Raw genomic sequence first — 25,182 nt, forward strand, 5'->3', positions numbered from 1 at the left:
TTTGTTTTTTGCTTTTCACCACAAGAAAGGGGTATAAAATCAAAATCAGTTAATCAATTTTTTTAAAAAACTACCTTTTTTTTGGTGGGGAGTTCCTATTTACATTCACTCATATAACATTTTCTGAACACCTAGGTTGGAAAGGGCACTGCGCTAGACACTTGGGATACAGGACAGTTTGTCCCTAAGAGGGTACCTGGGAGTAGACATAAACAGATGTTTATTAATAATAATACAAAACTTGTGCTAAAATACAATTAGAGTTGAATCTCACAGTTGAGATTGTGACACTAAACATTCTGGAATTCTTAGGTTTTTCCAAAACAGCTCAACGCAGGGCTGGTGCAGTACTGTTATCAGCACTACTTCAAAACGAAGTTAAACATTGGTGAAAACCCTTCACTTTAGTACTTGTCAAATGTTTAAACCTTTCAAAATTTTCCTTCTTAGCGAACTGGAAACGCGCGTCCGGCCGGGTAACCACTGCGCGGGGACAGAAACACTGCAGGGTTCACATTCACTTGGAGTATTCGCGGGACGCCTAGGGGAGCGGTGCTTGTTGGGACTTGTAGTCTCTACCAGGACCGAAGACACCGCGACTGCATTTATAATGCACTTCTCCCTTTTAAGCTTTCTGGCCCAACAGTCACATTAAGCCCTAAGCTAAAGCATAATTTGACAACCCTTACCTCTTCCAAAGCTCTTTATGATTTTACTAGGTTCCTTACATTCAACATTCAAACGCACACCGTCCCTCACAAGCCTCAAAGAGATTGGTCTGTCCTCAGCAGTGGGCGGAGGCTTAGGTGGACTAGATCTCTGGATTGGCCAACATCTCACTCGAAGAGGCGTTTTCCACTTGCCGTTCCGTACACTGTGGTAAAAAAGTGAATCCTTTACCGCAGTGTTCCTTTTCGCCGCGAAAATCTCGCGATATTTCCGCCAAAGGGACCTAGCGACGCGTAGAGAGCCGCCGAGGCCAGTGGGGGTGGCAGGCACCGGAGCAGGGAAGAGCCAGGTCAGTGGGGCGAGGACGAGCGGGTGCTGCTTGCGGCACTTGGGTTCGGTCCGGGCCAGCCACCCAGAACCCAGAGGAAGTGTTGTGGACGGCGTGTCCCTTCTGGCCGGTGAGTCGGCCCGGGGTCGCGGCCGCTGGGTCGACCCCCAGTTTCACCTGGGCCCGCGCGGGTTGTGACAGGTGCGCGGACGAGCGCGGCGCTCCGCCCGCTCGCCGGTCCGCCCCCTCCGGTCTTCGCCCGCGGGGGCTCGGGATGAGCTGCGGGCCGCAGCTGAGCGGCTCCCGCTCCTGGCGCCTGTCGCTGCCGCCGTCTCCTCCCAAGAGCGGCCGCCGCCCGTGAGGGAAAGAGGGAGGGAAGCAGCCGCTGACCCCGGGCATGAGCCGGACGCGACATCCGTTGCTGGATTAAGGCGCCGACATGAACCTGCACCAGGTGCTGACCGGGGCTGTGAACCCCGGCGACCACTGCTTCTCCGTGGGCAGCGTTGGCGACCAGCGCTTCACGGTGAGTGAGGGAGGCTCCCGCGTCGCCCGTGGCGAGTCCGCGCCCCTTAGTCAGCCGGGCTCGGCCCAGAGTGACGGGCAGAGGCCAAGAAAGCCTCGTCGCCCTCGCGGGGCGTCCCCTACGGAGGTCCCAGCTCCTTAGGGCCGGCGGACCTGACCTTTGAGAACGAAGGAGGCAATAACGCTTCGGTCATCGAGTTAATGTACAGAGGCTAAACTCGGAAGTTAGAATGTTTTGTAGGATTTTTAAAGTTTTTAATCTGACGTTCTTGGGTTGGGGAGGTTTACTAAAGTCGTTTATCCGAGAATCGTTGGTGTGTAATGTTTGAGTGGGCTTTATATTGTCCCACTCCATAGGCTCTAATTGTCAAGTTGAGGAATAGTTGGGATTGGTTTCATTTCTTCCTCTAAGTTTAGGTCAAGTGTCTTTGTAGTCAAAAAGAGTGGGTGTCTTAAAAACAGGTAGCTGTCAACAACAAGCGCTGAGTGAAAACAGTGCTTTTCACTTATTTTTCTTTAAATTCATTGGGAATAACTTTGGAAAGAAAACACTTTTTCGTAAATGGTTCACTCCTGCCATCCTTTGAATTCCATATGTAACAGTTTAGTAGTCCTGGGAAGCTTATATTTATTTTAGATTGTTCATATTAATTACTAAAAGTTGCATTACTGTTTCTCAGTAAAACTTCTCTTTGGTGTGTAGTGGTAATTCCAGGTTAAAGTTTAAATGAAAGTGTCTTGTTTTTCATTTGTTTTCCCCAGATAGTGAAAGCAAGAGGGCCCCAAACTTTTGCTACTTACCAGTATATTGACATTTTCTGCCTTAACTATAGCGGTTTTTTAAAGAATTAAGTATAGTTTTTATAATAATTTCAAGCTATGTCACTATTGCACATGATAGCCTGTATCTGAATATATGTATAGTGCTCATGATTTTTGCTACAGCTTGAATAGCTGTCTCTTAGTTGTGATTAAAACTTAATTTTGCATAAAAAAGTGAAACAAAATAAACACCTTAATAGATGCCCCAGGTTTTCTTCTCAAACGATTTTGACTTTTTTTGTTATCTTTATCAGTTGGAATAAATAATAGGAAAAAAAAAGTAGGCATTATTTAACATGGTGTAGGCATTTAATACCTGAATTGTGCTTTTAGGTCTGTGCCAACCAAGTACTTTGCTTTCGAATAGAGTCTGTACCTCCCCTGTAGAGTGACTCATACACACCTTAACTTGCACCTGACACTAGCAGTTTTAGAGATTCTAATTCTAATGTTGACCTTGCCTCAATGCTCAAGAGGAGAGTGAACTCTGAGCGTCTCAGTGGGCAACCATAGTCTCCCTGCAGTTGAACATTGCTCACTGCTCTTGCTATTTAGAAAATAAAGATCATCCTAAGAAGATTTTGCTAGTGGGATATTATGGGATGGTAACATGACATTCTCTGCCATCTCCTAAAATTATATGAGTGCTTCCTCCAATGTAAATTCTAACAACTTTTTCTGAGAAGGCATTCAGGATCTATGTAAGCAGTGGTGTGAACTTCAAAGCATATACAATATGATGGCCTATTTATACACTTAGATGATCCTTCTAAGTGTATATAAAATCTTGGTGAATGCTTCTGTTATTTTAAAGGAGCGATGAGTTAATGTGCCAAAGATAAGACTATCCTACGCCATCATGTAGCTTGTTGCACAGTTCTACTGAATTTTAAAGTCTGTTTCCGTAGACCAGGCTTTAATCATCTCCCACCAAGCCTACTGCAGATTTCTTCCAGATCTCAGGAATCAGTCCAGTAAATAAGGTAAAAATACACACTTTGTTGTTATTTAGTATAAAGAGATCCCAGGTCTCTATAATTTTGGTGGTAGTTTATTAACAATCATTTTTTTTCCTTTGCAGCTAATCCATCCCTGACTCTGTAACATTAAATTGATAGTTCCGTTATAAACCAGGTTTCTTGCCCTCAGTCTACTGTACACTATACATCTTAAATTTATCTCTCTTGAAATTATTGTCTTTGCTAAAATGTAGAATCTGTTGTTTACTCCTTGAATTTTGTTTTTAACCTCTTTTGATTTTGGCTGCTTTTTCTTTTCATAGAAAGAGCAAACATTAATGGTAGATAGTATGTGCAGACTAAAAAACTCTCTCCAAATTCCAGTTTTACTTGAGCTAGGGATGTGAAATCTTCCTCTTGCAGGCCCACTTGAGGAATTACTTTGTTTCTCCTGTTACATTATGCCTTCTCTAAAGACAGACTTTACATTCGTAATTCATCTGTTTGCATGTTTGCAGATAACTTATTTGTTCTTGTTTTGAAAGATTACAAGAGATGAGATCCTGTTTTCTGAATACAGTCTGACAGGTTTTAAATTGAAATGAAATTGAGTGCCATTTCTCATAGATTCTTGATTTTAAAATATGAAATTACTAATATAATTAGTATATGTAAGTGTTAGGTACTTTTTTACTACTGAAACTGGCATCAAACAATTTTGATTTTTCTCTTAATAAGAAAGCTTCTAGTAGGCAGTGACCTTTTCTCTTATACTTTCAAAGCACTTTATTTGCACTTTCATTATATTAGTGACCTGTCTTGCCTTGTGTATGTCTTCCACAGTTTCATTGTGAGTGCCTGGAACACTGATTGAAGTACTGGTGTCACCTAATAGTAGAGTCATTACCTGAATTTGATTTCCAACCTAGTCCTTATAGTTAGTTATGTGGGCAAGTTCTTTTACATTCTTTGAATTTCTTTCTTTCTTATCTGTAAAGTGGGGCTAAAGAAGAACTTATTCATAGGGTTGTTACATGAAAAAGTGCTAAGTTCGTTGCATGGTACCGTAAAACCCTTAAAATTGTCAGTTATTATAAAGGCTAAACTCATTATAATGCATAGCACATAAAAAGTGCTTGATAAATACTGCTTGAATTGATAACTAATAGATAAAGAAGGCTGATTGCTATATAATTAAAAATTGTGTTTAAAAAATATTTTTAATAATTTAGATTTGAGTCCAAATAAAATACTTCAATTAAAGTTTAAAAAAGTTTTTCCAAAGTCATTTATTACGCATTTTGCCATAAATATCAGGTGAGTAACCAGGAGAGATTTCAGATATCCGAAGCAAAAATTCTTTAATTTTTCTTTATTTACATGAATTTTTCTCACTCCCTTTCCCTTGTTCATTTCATACTGTCTTTAGAGTGAAAGTATATGAGCAACCTCGTCCTGATCTGTTGACAACTTTTATTTTTAGAATAAAAATTTTATTTGTAAAAGACAATAAGTTAAAAACAGGCATAGTTAGAATCTGGATTTTCTAATATTTCTGTGCATGCTAGTGACATGTGTTTTAATATACAATAGATTATCCATACTTAGTGTTGAAATTGTGTTTTTACTGAAATGGAAAGGAAGATAATTTCCAAGAGACAGATTGTGTTAATATTTAGGACTTGATGTCTCTAGTTTGGAATTTAAAAGCCTTTGCTATACGAGGGATAACAAACATGTAATAACTCCAGATTCCCTTTTGTATTAGACAACTCTGTGTTCCCGGCCAAGGGGACCCAGATTAGAAGTCAAAAGACTGACTGCAACTATCTGGGTGTTGGTAGAGAAATGGAGGCTGAATTAGCATTCTCCTTCTTTCTGTAATAGTAAGCATCCTTTAGTTTAACTTTTTGTTTTGTTCACTGTAGGGAATCCTTTATAGGAGGTTATTTTTTTGGAGAAGCACGTTAATGTTTGTGGATGGAGAGATACAGGAGGGGAAAGTTTGATACTGTTTGTATCTGGAGAAAGAATGATTTTTGTGGTGCTCATATGCTATTACGAGTACAAATTGGACTTCTTTTTAAATATTTAGTCTATTTTAAAATTTTATGTTTTAAATAGTATTAAGGTACCTTTAAAATTATTGAAGTAATATGAATTCTTAATGTTATGTTTAAAAAAATGAGAGTAATGTTAATTACAACATGCCAAACATAACTTATTTAACCAGGAAGTATACCAGGAAGAAATTCTTTGGGATATTTACCTGGTGTGGTTGGTTAAAACAAAACAGTGAAAACAGGAAATCTAAGTGTTGTACAGAAATCACAGGATTTCCAAATTAGAATGCTGGCTGTTGCAGCCTTGGGTAATTTTTGAATATTCGAGAAGGTTGTCTGCCAAATTTAAAGTTAAAAATCATGTTTCAATTGTATGCTTGAAAGCACACATATGAACTCAGTTCTTTCTTTGCACCTTGTTTAGTCTCAAAGTTAGTAAACCCAATATTACGTATGCCTAATAAAAGGATTTTCATTTCTCAATTTAATTTTCATTGCTTAGTAATAGGTTATTCTGATTACAGATCTTTTGACAGAAGCAGCTAGTGTACCAATTACAATATATACATATTAATTTTGAAGCTTAAGTAGTGTGGCAATTTATTTGATAAACCAGTGCTGTTCTTATTGTTTTGATAATAATAGGGCACCTTGAAATGAATTTTTCGGAACAATTTATTTTGGAAAAAATCTATAAAACTAGTTTTAGATTTTGGTTTAGAATGTTATGTATAGTATTACATCTTAGGTTTTTATTTAAAACCAGGTAGGTGGCTTATTTTTATTTAAGAATTTAGTGAAGGTGGATTATTTTAAAATCACACACAGCCCATTTTATTTGTTTATTTTTCTTCTTTATTTTGTTTATGTTTGAATTACATTGATTGACTTTTAAAATTGAAGTACAGTTGATTCATAATACTGTGTTGGTTTCAGGTGTCCAGCAAAGTGATTTGGAGATATGTGTGTGTGTGTGTGTGTGTGTGTGTGTGTGTGTGTGTGTGTGTATAGACACACAGATATATATGATTATTTTTTATTATAGGTTATTACAAGAATATTGTTCCCTGTATTATACAGTAAATCCTGTTGCTTATCTGTTTTATGTATAGTAGTTTGTATCTGTTAATTCCATACTCCTAATTTATCACTTGCCCCCCTCCTTTTTCCCTTCGGTAATCATAAGCTTGTTTTCTATGTCTGTGAGTCTGTTTCTGTTTTATATATGGATTCATTTGTATTATTTTTTAGATTACACATATAAGTAATATCATACAATATTTGTCTTTCTCTCTATGACTTCACTTAGTATGATATTCTCTAGGTCCATTCATGTCACTGCAAATGGCAATATTTCATTCTTTTTTATGTCTGAGTAATATTCCATTGTATATATGTACCACATCTTCTTTATCCATTCATCTGTTGATGGACACTTAGGTAGCTTCCATGTCTTGGCTGTTGTAAATAGCGATGCTATGAACTTTGGGTGCAGAGCCCATTTGAATTATAGTTTGTTTTCCTGGTTTGGTTTGGTGTACTTCCATGCTTATTAACTCATCATGTTGTATAAACTCTAGAGATTGAATTAATTTTAATAATCTATTAAAAATATCCATAAGAAGATATGTCTATTTCAAGTGATTTTTGCATGATATCCAGTTTGGATTTTCTGTACAGATTCATCTATTTTTCCCCCCCAAGCTTTATTGACATACAGTTTACATGAACATTGTGTAAGTTTAAGGTGTGCAATGTGATGATTTGATACTCATATATAGTGTGAAATCTTTACCACAATAGGGTGAGTTAACATATCCTGTAACTCACATAATTACCATTTTGTTGTTATGATGAGAACATTAAAGCTTTATTCTAATAGCAACTTGCAATTGTACAATACAATATTGTTAACTATAGTCACCATGACGTACATTAGATCCCTGGAACTTATTCATCTTATAACTGAAAGTTTGTATCCTTTGACCAACATTTCCCATTTCCCCCATCCATAGCCCCTGGCAACCACCATTCTATTCTGTTAGTACAGTGTTTCTATTAATTAATACAGTGTTTTTAGATTTCACATATAAGTGGAATACATATGTACATTATTTGTCTTTTTCTGTCTGACTTAGCATAATGCCCGCAAGGTTGTTACAAGTGGCAGAATTTTCTTCTTTTTTATGACTGAATAACATTCTTTTGTGTTTGTGTGTGTGTAAAACGTATTTTCTTTATCCATTCATTCACTGATGGACACTCAGGTTGTTTCCATATCTTGGCTATTGTGAACAATGCTGAAATGAATATGGGAGTGCAGATATCTCTTACAGTGATTTCATCATCTTTGGATATAATCCTAGAAGTTGGATTGGTGGAATATATGGTAGTTCTGCTTTTAATTTTTTCAGGACTCTTCCATACTGTTTTTTACAGCGGCTGTGCCAATCAACATTCACACCAAGAGTGCACAAAGATTTCCTTTCTTCACATCTTCACCAACATTTACTTTTATCTTTTTGTTGATAGCATCCTAATGGGTATGAAGTGATAGCTCATCCAGTTTTGATTGGCATTTCCCTGATGAGTAGTGATGTTGAACATCTTTTCATGTACCTGTTGGCCATTTGTACGTCTTCTTTGGAAAAATGTCTCAGTCTTCTGCCCAGTTTTAATTGGATTGTTCATTTCTGGTATTTAGTTATATGAGTTCCTTATATATTTTAGATATTAACTTTTTATCAGATAAGGTTTGCAAATATTTTCTCCCATTTTTAGGTTGCCTTCTCATTTTGTTGGTGGTTTCTTTCGCTGTGCAGAAGCTTTTCAGTTTAATGTAGTCTCACTTATTTATTACTGCTTTTGTTGCTTGTGCTTTTGGTGTCCAAAAAGTCATCACTAATTGTCAAGGGCCTTTTTCCCTATGTTTTCTTCTAGGAGTTTTGTGGTATCAGTTTTTAGGTTTAAGTTTTTAATCCATTTTTGAGTTGATTTCTGTGTGTGATGTAAGACAAGGGTCCAATTTTATTCTTTTGTATGTGGATGTACAGTTTTCCCAGCATCAATTTATTGAAGAAACTATCTTTTCTCTGTTGTATATTCTTGACACCTTTGTCAAAGATTAGTTGACCATATATGTGTGGGTTATGTCTGGGCTCATGATTCTGTTCCTTTGGCTATGTGTCTGTTTTTATGCCAATACCATACTGTTTTGATTTTTATAGGTTTGCAACATAGTTAGAAATAAGGAAATGTGATGGTTCCAGCTTAGTTTTTCCGTAAGATTGCTTTGGCTCTTTTGGGTCTTCTGTGGTTCCATGTGAATTTTAGGAATTTTTTTTTCCCTATGTGAAAAATGCCACTGGAATTTTGATAGAGATTACATTGAATCTATAGATGGTTTTGTGTAGTATGGACATTTCAACAATATTCTTCCAGTCCAAGAACGTCTTTTCATTTATTTGTGTTGTCAGTTTTTTAAATCAATGTCTTATAGTTTTCTGTATACAAGAGTTTTCACCTTGGTTACATTTATTCTTAAGTATTTTATTCTTTTTGATGCTATTTTAAATTGGATTTTCTTAATTTCTTTTTCGAATAGTTTATTGTTAGCATATAGAAATGCAGTTGATTTTTGTATGCTGATTTTGTATTCTGCAATTTTGCTGAGTTCATTTTAGTTCTAACAGTTTTTTGGTGGAGTCTTTAGGGTTTCTATATGTAATATCTTGTCTTCTGCAAACAGACAATTTTACATCTTCCTTTCTGATTCGAATGCCTTTTTTTTTCTTGCCTAATTCCTCTGGCTAGGCTTTCCAATATTATGTTGAACAGAATTGGGAGTGTGTGCATCCTTATCTTTTTCCTGATCTTAGAGGAAAGTTTTTAGCTTTTTATCATTGAGTATATTAGCTATAAACTTGTCATATATGGCCTTTATGGAACCATCCTTTCATCCCAGGGGTAAATCCCACTTGATTATGGTGTAAGATCTTTTTAATGTGCTCTTGAAATCAGCTTGCTAGTATTTTGTTGAAGATTTTTGCATCTATATTCATCAGGGAAATTGGCCTGTAATTTTCTTTTCTTATAGTGCCTTGTGTAGCTTTGGTATCACGGTAATGTTGGCCTTGTTAAATGGCCTCTTCAGTTTTTTGGAAGGGTTTGAGAAGGATTGGTGTTAATTATTCTTTAAATGTTTGGTAGAATTCACTGGTAAAGCCAACTGGTCCTGGGCTTTTATTTGTTGAGAAGTTTTGATTACCTTATCAATTAGTGTATTATATTTTCTCAGTTTTCTAAAAGAGTAAATATTGATAGTGATAACCCACACAAACTAAAGCTCTTGGGGAGGGGGAAGCTAGGGTGGTTATCCTCAGTATTTACTTAAGTGTACAAGGAATTACTGAAACCAGAGAGTTTGAGAACCATTGCTTCATAGTATTCCATTGTATGATTATACTGCAGTTTTTTTTTTAACTTTTTATTTTACATTGGAGGATAGTTGATTAACAATGTTGTGTTAGTTTCAGGTGTACAACAAAATGATTCAGTTATAAGTATCTATTCTTTTTCAAATTGTTCTCCCAGTTAGGTGGTTACAGAATATTGAGCAGAGTTCCCTATGCTATACAGTAGCAGGTCCTTGATGGCTATCCATTTAAAATATATATACTACAGTTTATTTATGCATTCTATTATATGTTTGAGTTGGTTCTACTTTGGAGCTTTTATGAATAGCTATGAATGTTCTTGTACATGTCTCTTAGTGTACATATAGACACATTTCTGTTGGGTATAAACTTAGAGGTAGAATTGCTGGATCATTGAGTGTGCCTGTGTTTAGCTTTCCAAAGTAGTGGTACCATTTTATTTTACATTCTTATCAGCAGTTATGGGAATTCTGGTTGCTTTACAGCCAAAGAAGTCATTTTTAATTATAGGAAGAAATTAGGGAACAATTATTAAATTCACATCATGTTTATTTATAAGGTATTGTATGGCAGCATAGCAGAAGGAGTAAGAGCATGTTCTTTCCCATTAGTTATAATTTGCTTTCAGTCTCATTTGTGTCTCATACTAGCTCTGAGACTTGAGCCAATTACTCAATCTAAGTTCGAGGTTTCTTATCAGTAAAATGGATTGATTATAGTAAATATCTCACAGGATTTGTTGTGAGGATTAAATGGGATACCAGTGAAAAGCACTTAGCATTTGGCCCTGTCAAAAAGAAAAAAATAGGCTCAGATGACTACAGTGAATGAAAGATAGAGGAAAGCACAAAAAGTGCCCCCCTCCCCACCCCCATCTCTTTTTCTGGCTGTTTATCTGTATCCTTTATCACACTGGTAAATGTAAGTATTTCCCTGAGTTCTTTGCACTGTTTTAGCAAATAAATCCAAGGGGGAAGAGGTCATGGGAACCTTTGACTGGGACAGAAGTTGTGGGTAATCTGAGGACCTACTACTTGTGATTAGCATCTGTAGTGGAGGGCAGTCTCAGTTAAGGCTGAGCTCTTAACTTGTGGGATCTGATGCTATCTCCAGGTAGATAGTGTCACGACTGAGTTAAATTGTAGGATACTCAGTTGGTGTCACAGAATTGCTTGCTTGGTGTGGTTAAAACCCCCACACATCTGTTGTCAGAAGTGTTGTGAATGTGGTAATAATAATGTGAGAGCAAAGGATGAACACGGGAGGAAGACTAGTTTTTTCCTTCTCACTCTCCAAGGCTGCAAATATATAGTCAAATTCTGTGTTCATAAGTTACTTAGTTCCTTCCTGCCTTCTTTCTTTCAGTGTAGATATAGTATTTGTTTGAAATGTAGTTAGTTCCTTTGTTTCACCTCCCTCCCGTTCTGATTGATTTAAATCAATTTTTTGAATATGTATGATGTTAATGTGTTTCAGAAGTCATAACTAGTGTCCACTGGTAGATGAATGGATAAAGGGGTGTGTGTGTGTGTGTGTGTGTGTGTGTGTACACATGTATACACACACACAGTAGAATATTACTCAGCCATAAAAAGAAGAATGAACTCTTGCCATTTGTGACAATATGTGGACCTGGAGGGTATTATGCTAAGTTAAGTCAGACAAAGACAAATACCATATGATTTCACTTATATGTGGAATCTAAAAAACAGCAGAACAGTAACAAACTCATAGATACAGAGGACAAACTTGGTTGCCAGAGGGGAGGGAAGGGGGAGGTGGGAGGGATAAATGAAATAGGTAAGGGAGATTAAGAAATAGAAACTTCCAGTTACAAAATAAATGAGTCATGGGCATTAAATGTACAGCATGGGGAATATAGTCAATAATACTGTAATACCTTTGTATGGTGACACATGCTAACTAGACAATGATGATCACTTTATAATGTATGGAAATGTAGAATCACGGTGTTGTGCACCTGGAACTAACAGAGTGCTGTTGGTCAATTATACTTCAAGTTAAAAAGAAGTTGTAAGTATATAAAAAGTTATACTCAGAGTGTTATTCTTTGCTTCCACTCCATTTTCTCCCCCTTTGTAGGTATCCAACTTCATTTTTCCCTAATTTTATTCTCCCTTTGTTCCTTTTTGTAGCAAGCCAGGTACATATGTTTTATTTTCCTTGTTCCTTACACACAAAAAATTGCCATATATGCTCTTTTCTACTTTTTTTTTCGCTTTATAATATCCCCTAGAAATCACTCCAAGTCAGTTCATAGATTTCTTCCTCATTCTTTTTATAGATGCTTAATACTCCATCGTGGCTATGTACCACAGTTTATTCAACCAGTATTCTGTGCACAGCAGGATTTTTTTTTTTTTTTTTTTTTTTTTTTTTTTTGCGGTACGCGGGCCTCCCACTGTTGTGGCCTCTCCCGCTGCGGAGCACAGGCTCCGGACGCGCAGGCCCAGCGGCCACGGCCCACGGGCCTAGCTGCTCCGTGGCACGTGGGATCCTCCCGGACCGGGGCACGAACCCTCGTTCTCTGCATCGGCATGTGGACTCTCAACCACTGCGCCACCAGGGAAGCCCCACAGCAGGATTTTTAAGGAGATGTTTACACATTTTTGAAAATGATTAAGAAATGGAACAAAACACAAATATAGTTTGAGTCTTTAAATCATTTTATATTTAATTAATTATACAGTCAAATAAACTATAAAAATTAAAATTCTGTAGTCAAGAAAACAAGGTTTTTTTATTATAAGCCCCAAGGATAATAGTCAACTGATGAAGTGTGAACTGCAGTTGGTTATATTCTTTTTTTTTTCCCCATTTACCAGTTTATTGCCATCCATTAGTTGTAACTGTGAAAGAAGAAAGTGAGGACTGAATGACAGAGATATTCCAGATGAAGATCAATAATTTTTATTCAATTTAAAGTTTACCAAAACTAGGGATAGATAGCTTTACACCTTCTAGTACTGTCACTAAGGAAAAATTAACTGACAGGAAGTGATAGTATAATAGCAGCAGCAAAAGAACAAGGGTAATCCAGAACTGGATAAGTCTTTGAATGATCAAGGTTTATTTGTATTATAAGTTGGCATGTTCCTATAGGGCTAGATGTTTATTTCTGAGGTAAATTTGCATTTATCAAGTTTATAAATGTTTAATACTTGTTGAATTAAACAGTAATTTTGTGAGGTACTTCAGTATTCATGTAGACTTAATTCAGGAAAACTTAGAGTCCTGATTGACAAAAATAGGTGCAACACAATATCTGTAAGTAGATAGATAATTGCAGGTAAACCAAAAGAAGGCAAAGTTATGAACACATTTAAAAATACATATATATATATATTCTAGTTAATGGAAACTGAAAAAATTTTGTTTAGTGAGGAGGAAATCTAAATTGTAAACATTCCAAATTTAATACAGTATTTTGGTAAACAGTGACAATCAGTATTTTATCAAAATTTAATATTCAGGAGAAAATCAGTTTCTAAAATATTAAGGTATTTTAGAGTATTGTTAATGAAATTTTTCATAAATTAGTTTTTTGAATTTATTCTGTTAGTCTTGTGACAAACCTTATGATCCTATTGTGGATATTTACACCTAGGTGAGCAGACCATCATGAGGTTTTTTGTTTGTTTACTGAGCCAATTTTTCCACTGTGTGGCACTAGTAGAAACAGACTTGATTTTCCCTAATTCCTTTTAGGAAAATTCCAGACAAGCATGCTTAACTAGGGAAGTTCCTGTTCTGCCATCAAAATAGCACTAGATCAAAAATCAAGAGATCAGAGTTCTCAAGCCCACTCTGCCACTAAGAAGCTGTCGGCCAGTTTAGGCCTCATTTTCTTGTTGGTAATGTGAGCAGATTTATTTGTATGTTCTTTCAAGTCTCTTTTCTAATATTTTTTGGTAGCGTGTACAGAACCATTTTGGCTTTGGTAGGAGTTATGGTCATGAAGTATATATTAAGTATAATATTTTTTACATTAAGTAAGGTGTATGTATATGTGCAAAAGTGATGAGAAAGTAAAGAATTACTAAAATTTTAAGAACTTAGGGTGGAAAACAGTTTGTGATAGACATTTTATTTTCAGAATTATTCTGCATGTAAATTCTAGGACGACAGCCACGTACTCTTAAATGGAAGAAACTCCTGTGATCTAAGAGCAGAGAACAAGATAAACTTGAACCCTACCTTTTCGTCTTGGACCTTAACTTGTAGTAATGGAAGTGGATAACAAGCAAGATATTTACAAATTGTGATATATGCTATGAAGAAAAAAGAGTAGTGTGATGGAAAGTAATTGGGGGGGGAAGAATATTGATCAATATGAGTATATTCAGGAACTGAGATATGAATGTTGAAAAGAAGCTAGTTTGACAAAGACCAGGCAGATAGAAGGAAGGTAAACCACCTTGAGGTGGAAAAAGATTGTTATGCCCAAGAAACAGAAAGAAGGGCAATGTAAGGGCAGGAGCCAATTGAGGGAATGAAAGAGTAGCTTGAGATGGATTTGGGGAATTAGGACAATCATTTAGGGCATTGACATTGGTAAGAAGTTGAGATTTTATTCCAAGTGCAATGAGGAAACTATTGAAGGGAAAATTACTTCGTGTAATAAGCATTTTTAAATGATCACTCTTGTCTGTGTGTGGAAAGGAATTAAAGGGAAGCAAGAATGGAAGCAGAGTATAAACAATAATGCAGGAGAGAGATTATGGTAGTTTAGATAAGGGCAGTAGCATTCAGTGGAGATGGAAAAAGTGAAAGGAATTGGTATATATTTTGCAGAAAGGACTGACTGATGGGACTGTATATGGGAGGTAAGGGGAATATTCTCAAATAATAAAGATTTTTTAAAATATTTAAAATTAGTCTGTTAAAACATAATATTTAACACCAATGTTTTACATGATATTTTCTTGACAATTTTATCATTTTTATTTTACTTTGTTCTTTTTTTTGTTTGTTTTTAGGCTTATGCATCTGGATGTGACATTGTTATACTGGGAAGTGATTTTGAAAGACTGCAAATAATCCCAGGAGCTAAACATGGAAATATTCAAGTAGGATGTGTAGATTGTTCAATGCAACAAGGCAAGGTTTGTAATCTTGTGGTGATAAGAGATTTGTTTTGAATATGGTTTTTGTCAGTATAGTCTCTGAAGTATCTATTTCCTGTTGAATTAGAGACTTGCTGTGTTTCCAAGACAATGTAGCCACAGATTTCTTTGGCTCTCTAAGATGCCCTCTAGAGAACAAAATTCCTGACTCAGATGTATCTTAGAGATTGTCAGGAATTCTGTTCTCGTATAATCTTGAAATATAGCATAGTTTTCTCCATGAATTGACAAACAAATGTAATATTTATTACCGGTAGAATAGGTGTAAAGCTTACTTATTTAAAAATTGATTGGATTGAGGGAAAGGAATGACAATAAACTTCAGTCTATTTAGAAATAAGCCCTGAAAAGAAATTATTGTTAGAGTCCTTTTTTGTCTGTAAACAGGTAGTTATCTCCTTGTAACTTCTAGATAAACTTTGTACAAAAATGAACATAAATTGTATAATTTTTAAAATAATTTATTCCAAGTCTATAAGAAAAATGAAAAATTTAATTTGAACTTATGTTTACACATGGAAAGTATAAAGTTACCTTGAAAGTAAAAAAGCAACAGAAACAAAAGAAACAGGGCATATGATTTAACATCAGGTTAAATGCAGTTCTATATAGTACCAGAGTTGGGAGAGTTATAACTTATAGGCAGTATAGTATACAGCTTAATATAGCACAATATAGGCATAGATGACCAGGCCTAGGTACAGTTGTAGCTAGACTAGGCTGAACTTTGCAAATTTAATTTTTTTGCTAGATACCTAATTAATGTATATTGTTTGACACTATGATTCTACCAGAACATTTTGTGTGAGAAATCAAAATGGACCCAACCTTATTTTTTTTAATGTAATGATTCCTAATAAGCCTGCCATTCTGAAAAGTTACTTCTTGGGACCTAGTTTAAAGATACTCATAACAAAGGAGTTTCAACTCTTGTAGTCTTTGCCTACTTTTTGGACTACTGTTCTTTTTGTTATTCCTATGTTCCTTTCTTTCAGTAGAGTTACAGGTATCTCATCTGTCTTTCTTTTGTTCATGCCTTTCATTCTCACTGTACTACAAAAGTGATTTTTATTATGGAATGCTAAAAATCCTTGAGACTTTTTTCCCTTTCTCTTCATGTTTGTTTGATCTCCTAGCTCTGTAGTTCTGTAATCTTTATTGTATGTAAAATCTTACTTATACCATTTAGATTCACATAGGGCTTGTTAATGTTGGAAATCTAATTTTAGTAATTTTCAATATGAGTTATCTTTTAATAAGCTATATTACATGAAATCCAGGTTAGAATGAAGTGGTCATTTGGTTTTATAATTATTCTAATAAAGGGTAAATTTCCTTTGTTTCACAGATATCAGTATACTCAAATGAGTTCTTAAGGTATCAAGACGAAAATTTGTAGATTTTGGTACTTGGGATTTGTTTACCTTTTAGAAGGAAATGCTTCTTGATACCATAGGCATCAATATTTTATCATTACTGTTTTTTTATTTGTAGTACTACCAGATTAATTTTCCTAAGAAAATTCATCTGCATTTGACTTGTTATTCATTTGCTTAAAACCATTCTTAGTTTCCCAGGAACTTAGAAAAGTTCAAATTGTTCACCTTGGTTTGAGACCTTATTGAACCCACTCACACTTGCCTTTTTGGCCTCATGTCCATTATTTCTCTCTTCTACCTGGGCTGGTGGTCAGTCACCTCCCAACATACTTTACCTCTTTTAATATTTACACTTGTGGGGACTTCCCTGGTGGTTCAGTGGTTAAGACTCCACGCGCCCAATGCAGGGGCTCCAGGTGCAATCCCTGGTCAGGGAACTAGATCCTGCATGTGGCAACAAAGATTTCACGTGACGCAACTACGACCCAGAGCAGCCAAATAAATAAATATTAAAAAAAAATTTAGGGCTTCCCTGGTGGCTCAGTGGTTGAGAGTCCGCCTGCCGATGCAGGGGACGCGGGTTCGTGCCCCGGTCTGGGAAGATCCCACATGCCGCGGAGCGGCTCGGCCCGTGGGCTGTGGGCCGTGGGCCGTGGTCCGGAGCCTGTGCTCCGCAACGGGAGATGCCACAGCGGTGAGAGGCCCGCGTACCGCAAAAAAAATTTACGCTTGTGTTCATACTATGCCCTATTTCTAAAATTGAACACTCACTGCATTTTGAAATCCTATCCACATTTAAAGGCGCAAACTAAGTACTCCCAGGTGAAGTCAGTGCAGATGATTTCTACCTTCTAAGATCTGAGAACATTTTAAAATATCCATTGAAAGTTTTTTTTTCCATATGTATGTACATCCTCATTTCATACTCTGTCTTCACTAGATTATATGTTCTTATTTTTATCCCTGATCATTCATTCTATCTATATATCTGTCTGATTTCTGATGTTTTAATATTTTTCATTTGTGACTCAAGGTATAGTAGTAGCTACCTTATAAAACAGAGCCACCAAGGGTTATGCTTCATTGATTTAAGAGTAAATATTTGAAAGGTACTCAAATAAAATAGAATACTGAAAAAATATACTCCTTAGAGAGTTTACAAAGGAATAGAACTAAGTTTTACTTCTAAAAATTTAAATATACACCGACAGAATTCTGAACTTTGAAGACAGATAACCTAAAAACTTGATTTTTAAGTCATGTCAAATTCCATACTTGACAATGAATACATCAATACATTTTCTTCTGTGAGGAAGGGAATTAACATTTACTATGCATCTTATATAGATAATTCTTTACCAGATGCTTTACAAATGTTATTTCAACCCTCAAAATAATCCTATTAGAAAGATAGTATTATACATATTGTAAATATAGATAGAGAAACTAAGGTTCAGAGAGCTTAACTTGCTGGTACACAGTGACAGCACTGGGATTCTGATCTAGATATGGTAGTCCCCAAAACTGACATTCTCAAATATTGGTGAAAGAAATTTTGTGTTGGGTATTTTTTAAGTTATACTATTCATTTCTTTTGTTCTTTTGATTCATAAGTAAGTTAACATATCCGTAAGTTTTCTTTCTTTTTTCTTTTTAAAAGATTGCAGCATCCTATGGAAATGTTATGTCTGTTTTTGAACCAGTTAACCTACCGAAGCAAAAGAAAAATATGGTCAGTAATTGATCTTTTTATTTTAGAAATGAAAATGTGTTGTGTATTAAAAGATACCATTTTTAAGAGTACAAAATTAGAGTGATCACGTAAATCAGTATAAATTATACACTGTAATTAAAGACAACATGTTAAATGCCACTTCCTTATTAAAGATGTATGTTTCATTGAAGTAGAATTAAACTAAATTGTGCTTATGAATTATCTTGAAATGCTTTTCTTTTTTCCCCATCTATCATTTTTTTCTTTTATTAAGTATTTGAAGAGTCAACAACTTGAAACTTGTCAGTTACTTTATTGCTAGTTGCAGACATCATTGTCCAATCATATGTGGCACTTGTTCTTTGTTTCTGTGATCTACTTTTATGTAGTTTTTCTGCTTTATATATTTTGTTCTTAAAGTGACATGTTTTAATTGCAAAGTCTTAACCTACCCCCTGGACTTACTTTCTTGCACTTACTACATCATGTAATAATTGTTAGCGGGTCAGTGAATGTTTTTTTAATAAAGAAACTATATTCAGAAATAGTTCCTGAAAGTTGGTTAAAACTTTATAATTTATAAATATTGAGGTTATGTAGTAGATTTCTTGGGTGTTTAGATGCTCTTAATGATAACAGACAGAACAGGCTATTTTATCCATCTCTCCTGAAGGTTAAACTAGTGATTTGAAACATGTTGAAGAGGATCAGCATGGTGTGGTCTAAAGAGCATTGTAGTAGGTGTCATAGGACTGGTTTTTTTCTCTGCTGCTCTGTAGCTATTGAAACTAAGCAGGTCAACCTTAAGAGGCTCTTTGCTCAATTCCAAAATTGGTTAATGTTTGTTTATTTTTGATGTCAAAGACTGTGGAAATGTGTTAAATGTAAAGAATTAAACAGTGTGTCAACAATAGATTTATATATCTTTTAATATCTTTCATTTCATTTTCACTTAGCTCATTAGTTTCTTACAAATTCCCTCTGACTTTGTTGGGCAGCTGTTATTTCTTTTTTATAAATAAGGCAGCAGAGACCCCAAAATAAGTGACTTGAGCAATGAAACAGCTGTTGAGCCCCAGAACTAAGAGTAAAACCAGTTGTCTTGATTCCTGGGTGTGAGCATTCTTTTTCCCTACCTTGTGTTAATGAAAAATATTTTCTCTGGGTTAATTGATATCCATTTTAAAATTTCATGGAAGGAGAGTCCACAATTCTCTCCTCATTTCTATTTGTGTTTATATATTACCTAATGAATCCAATGTTAGAGGCTCTTACACCCTTATGAGTTAGTAACTGATAGCACTAAAAACAAATTTAAAGGTGGTTGCTCCATCCAAAACACTGTATTTCAAATAATACCCAATAAGTATTTGTTGAATGAAATAGCTGACTTAAAAAAAATCAGTTATGTTAAAATGCCTTTATTGATAAGGGTAGAATTGAGAATTTCAGGTTTTACCCATTTTCTCTTGTACTAATTATAATTGTTTAATATAATAGTGTAAAAAATTCAATAGGAAGAGGCTTGTTTTTTGGTAGGCAGCACTGACTTTGCAGAGAGGGTGAAAAAAAACCTGATGAATACAAGGAAAACTGGATCAAATGGAAAAATCATAAACATGGAAGATGCACAAAATCTTGAATTCCAGGATATAGTCTCAGAGAATTCTTAGAGCCTCATAAAAAATATATTCTTTTATTTGTACATTCTGGAATATTCTTTTAAGATGGTGATTCTTCACAAGAGGTACACTTCAGAATCACTATTTGATACGTGTGTGCAGATCCTGCCCTGGGGAATTCTAAATGTGTAGGTGTGGGATTGTGCCTGTGTACTTGTACATCTAGATCTAGAGGGAGTTCTGATGTCTGCTGTGATTGAGAGCCATTCCTGCAGGGTAGTGTTTCATAAAAAGCATATTCTGCAGGCCACCTGTATCAAAATCACCTGCAGATGTTGGTTTAAAGTACAGATTTCCTGTGCCCAGTTCTGGAACTTTTGAATCTGAACCTTTGGGCATGGGTCTTGAGCGTTTGAATTTTCAATAAACATCTTAGGCTGTTTTCATACTGAAGTATGGGAACGACTACATTAAGATAGTATTTATGGATCTCAATCTATTAGAGGTTAGAGAAGTCAACTTAGTAGGCCACAACCTGAGTTTAAAAGAAAATGAAATATAATAGAAAATGTTAAGAGTGCATCACATGTAGTAAGGGTGAACTTAGATTGCATTTGTGTGTGTGTGTGTGTGTGTGTGTGTGTGTGTGTGTGTGTGTGTGTGTGTTCTGGGTTATAGTGCAACATGTATTTCTTACTGGTTTGCAGGTTAAAAAAGTTTGAAAAATATTGCTTTAAGGAATGAAAAGCCCTTAAATTATGTAATGTAAGGGAAGTGTTAACATCTCTTATTCTGATTCTTCACACATACCATATGCCCTCAGGTGAAGATGAAACTTTATAGAGGAGGAATCCTCAAATAGCAGACACAGACAAATTTAAGTCACAGACACATTTAAAATTAAACCTTTGTAACTACAATAATAAAAAAGTAATAATTATAACTTTAAAGTCTGAGGTTAATATATATGTTGTCCTATTTGACAGATACTTATTGGTTTTTTAAATATACTAAAGACAGACTTTTGGACTTCTAGGAATGGATATTCTCTCACTGATCTCCTCCATCATATATTCCTTATTTTTCTTGACTAGCTGAACATTTTATTCTCTTTAAGTATGACTACATGGTCAATTATACCTAAAAAAATGAATACATGTATTATTAAAAATAATTAGTGTCAGTATATACATTTGACAGAAAAGATGCCAATAATTATTGACTAAATGACTTTTTTTTAAATTTTAGGAATTATATAGTCAGTGGCAGAAAAGTGGCCAATTTTTTCTGGACTCAATAGCACACAATATAACTTGGGATCCTGCAGGTAAGAATACAAGAAGAATTCACTGAAGTGAAATAACACTTCTCTAGGCTATTGCTTTTTTTTTCTTACTTTCATGTGTTTCAGTTCTGCTTTGTGTGAAATGGTGGGGAACACAAAAGTAAGTAAAAAAGGTTGTGCTATTTTAGAGCTTATACTGAAATGAGGAAAATATGCACCATAATAGTGTCCAGCTATTGTAGGAATATCTGTTGTTTGGGGAAGGAGACACTAATTCTTTGTGGGGAACCAAAGTTCCATTGAAGAGGAGCCTTTTGCCATGAGAGTAGATAGATTTTGACAGTGAAGGTGGGGATAGGTTGAGGAAGGAAAAAAGAAGTGAATTCTAAGAAGAGATAATGTGTATATGTATCAGTTATCTATTTCTGCATTAAAAAATCATCCTAAAGTCATTTTTACCAATTTACCAGAGTGAGCAAAGGAACAATGAAAGAAAGCATAAGATATATTCTAGTAATGGTTAGTACTTCATTGAGGCTAGAGTGAGTCTGGTGATGAGGTAAGAATACAGCATATATGGAAAGCCTTTACAGTCATGTAAAGAATTAAAGAATTTTAATTTAATTCTTTTTAATTGTATAAAATGTATAGGTTTTTGAAAATGGCTAGTGACAGGCTAAGGTTTATGGTTTTGCCAGATTTTTCTGGTAACAGTAACTTAGAATGATCAGAGAGAAGAGGAATAGGACGATAAATACTGTATTATCTATAATTACCTTTGGAAAGTATGCATTCACAGTAGTCTGAATGAGAAATAAGAACTTGTTTCAGTGCCTTTATCATAGTAGGTGCTCAATTAATATGGAGTGACTAATGAAAGGAATACATGGATATGAAATGCATTTAGGTAGTCGAATTGATATTACTTGACAACTGGATTTCAGATTACTTTGAGAGTATCTTTGATCACAAGAAGAGTGATATGTAGGAGTTAGAGATAGTGGAACATAGTTTTATTTGGCTGTATGGAATTGGAGATGCTTGCATATCCTATAGCAGTATTCATTAGATTGTTAGAAATTTGAATCTAAATTTATGAAATAACTTATCTTTGGAACATAGAACTAGAAGTCATCAGTTAAGATAGATAAGATAAATTTTAATATAGTAGATAAAATGGCTGAGGAAAAATTTTAATTTAGAATATGAAGTTCAGAACCTTGGGAAATTATTTTAGAAGGTAAAAAATTATCTTAGATTAAATAAAAATCACAATGTTTTAAGATGTTTTTTAAATGGAATGTCTCATTAGTATCAATACTTTCTGAGCTGTTTTTGTCTATAAGACTTTCCTCCTAGTTGGTACTATTTATTGAGCTTCTGCTAAGTGCCTAGCCTGTGCTAGATATGTAATACATATAATAGCTAATTCTTACAACAGCTCTACACAAATTTCTAATTTTATAGGTGAGAAAATTGAGGCTCAGAGGTTGCCCAACTCGATCAAATTCACATAGCTAATTGAGTAACTTATTTGGGATTTAGACACAAAGATTTCTGATCTAAAGTCAGTGTTTTGCCACAGACTCACTTTTTAAATAAAGTGATCTTTACAGAGAGATAGAATGCCTTATTTATTGTCAGCTTTTTGGCCAAAATTTTACCACCTTTATTTTCATTGATAGCACAATCTTCTACTCAATTCCCCAAGTCATAAAGTTGGAATCTGTCCTTGAAACCTCTTGTACCTCTCTGTTTTTTTACTTGGTGTCATGCCATGAAAATTCTGTTCTTTTTTTTTGAAATGGCTTTTAAATCATGCTTATTACTTTAATATTTGATTCAGATCCTCATGATTTCCCATCTGTATTTATTATAGTCATTTAACCAGATTTCCCAGCATCTTAACGTTTTTCCTAATCTTGCCTATCTCTAGAGTTATAAAGAATCGTAATTTACCCATCTTTGTTTACTGGAGTTTTTGAAAGTATGTGAAAATTATGGGTTATCTCTCTAGAAAAATGCACAAAGTATACCTATAACTTTTGCATATATGTCATTGGAAGGAGGTTTATGGGCATCTTCACGTCCATCTGTTGACAGCCCCTCCCAGTTGAGACCCCTTGTTCTAAAATACAGATCTACTTATGTAAACTACACTTCTCCTAAATAAAACCTTTAACTTCCAACTACCTATAACAAACTCTGAACTCTTTATGAACCTCAAAAGTGCTTCACAATATGATCCCTTTTTTCCAAACTTATTTCTTTTTCTAGGTCTACTACGTACCTTATCTCTTAACCATAATGAGATTATGAGGCATTCTCTGGAATATATTTGAACTTGCATGTTTTCATGCTTCTGTTCATAATATTTCTCTACTGGAATGTGAACCCACCATGAAAAAGGACAGTCTTTCATTTCTTATTGTATTGCCAGTACCTAGCACAGTGCCTGTTACAAAGAAGACGCTCATTAAATGTTTGTTGGATGAGAGATGATAAGATCTGTTCCTTTTTTTGACTAAGCTTCTTCAACAAAGTTAAAATATAGCCTTACTCCCCCATACCCCAAATCTCTTTTTGTTATTTGACTTTCTTAAAAAGTTGTATTATCTTTACAGGATTATATAAAACTCTTGAGCATGTACTTAACTCACTAAATACCTAAATAATAATTGGTGAATGATATATATGTTTTTAGGCAATCGTCTTTTAACTGGTTCTAGCTGTTTGCAACTGTGGTCCAACGCTAACTTGGAGAAATCAGCTGAAGATGAAAATCCAGATAAAACAGATCTTAACTTTGGGGATTGGAGATGCATTTGGCATTGCAAGTAAGCAGTTAATTATGGGATTAAACCAATAAACCTGTTCCATGTGGTCTTATAAATGCATTTTAGTTGGTGTAAAACCATACTAACATAAAAAGTATTGATTTTGACATGCTTTTTCTTATATACAGAGGATTTACCATTTCCCATGTTCTGCAGACCCATTTTTACTTTTTAAAATTTTTGAATGAAACAACTAGGAAGAAACATAGAAATGTGTTAGGCCTATATGAAGATAGTTAAATAAGAACTTGCTAAATTATACAAAAGGAGACAGAGACACCCGTCATGCTTTTGAATGGAAGTTTTCCTATTGTGAAGAAGTATATTTTTCCCAGACTAGTCTGTATGTTGAACATCATCCTTATCAAAATCTCATTGGAATTTCTACTTTTGAGCATACTTCAAAATTTTATTTAAAAGAATGAATATGGGAAGATCAGGAAAATCCTGAAAGAAGAAAAGAATGAAGATATACAATATAGTAAAATGAATTCTAAAGCTACAACTGGTCTAGGAGTTTGTTGTTGACACAGGAACAAATAGATTAGGGTCCAGGGTTAGGCCCAGTTATACATGGAGATTCAGTATATAAGGTGGCATTTTACATCAGTGGGGCAACTTGCTAGCTCTGTGGAGGAGAAAACAACGTTAGAATCTCTTTCATACTTGGCACCAAAATAAATTTCAAAGGAAGAAGAAGCAATATCTATACAATGAAAAAATTTTAGAAGAAAATATCGGTGAATTGTCATAGTTTAATACTACCATGTCCAGTATGATAGCAACTAGCCGCATTTCACTTGAGCCCTTGAAATATGGCTAGACTTAATTGAGATGTCCCAAAAGTATAAAATGAACACTAGATTTCAAAAACTTCGCACAAACAAAAAAATGTAAAACTCTTATTAAATTTTAATTGATTACACATTAAAATGATAATATTTTTGATATATTGGATTAAATAAAATATACTTAATTTCACCTGTTTCTTTTAACTTTAAAATGTCGCTCCTAGGAAATTAAAAATTACATATTGGGCTAACATTTATCATTTGTGTTCTATCACTGTTGGATGAGAAGTGCTGTTTTAGACTTATGGAAAAAATTTCTAAGTATGACACCAAAACTAGAAACTGAAAGGAAAGAAATTAATAGTTTTGTGTATCAATAAAAAATTTCTGGCCTTCCCTGGTGGCTAAGTGGTTGAGAGTCCGCCTGCCGATGCAGGGGACACGGGTTCATGCCCCGGTCTGGGAAGATCCCACATTCCACGGAGCGGCTAGGCCTGTGAGCCATGGCCGCTGAGCCTGCGTGTCCAGAGCCTGTGCTCCACAACGGGATAGGCCACAACAGTGAGAGGCCCGTGTACCGCAAAAAAAAAAAAAAAAAATTCTGT

General features: G+C 35.1%; 1 protein-coding gene across 4 annotated transcripts in view; it reads left to right on the top strand.

The window, feature by feature from the left end:
- The first annotated feature begins 909 nt into the window (after nt 1-909).
- The window catches only part of DMXL1 (Dmx like 1), a 131,046-nt gene continuing 106,773 nt past the window's right edge, over nt 910-25,182 (top strand). For all 4 annotated transcript variants that reach the window (XM_059063248.2, XM_059063249.2, XM_059063250.2 and 1 more), the window contains exons 1-5: nt 910-1,523; nt 14,803-14,928; nt 17,989-18,060; nt 20,913-20,991; nt 23,654-23,786. In XM_059063248.2, the coding sequence (XP_058919231.1) occupies nt 1,437-1,523; nt 14,803-14,928; nt 17,989-18,060; nt 20,913-20,991; nt 23,654-23,786 (497 nt within the window). In that variant the 5' untranslated portion in view covers nt 910-1,436. The remainder of the gene's footprint in view (nt 1,524-14,802; nt 14,929-17,988; nt 18,061-20,912; nt 20,992-23,653; nt 23,787-25,182) is intronic.

The sequence above is a fragment of the Kogia breviceps genome, chromosome 4, assembly GCF_026419965.1.
Source record: "Kogia breviceps isolate mKogBre1 chromosome 4, mKogBre1 haplotype 1, whole genome shotgun sequence".
NCBI classification, from domain to species: Eukaryota; Metazoa; Chordata; class Mammalia; order Artiodactyla; family Physeteridae; genus Kogia; species Kogia breviceps.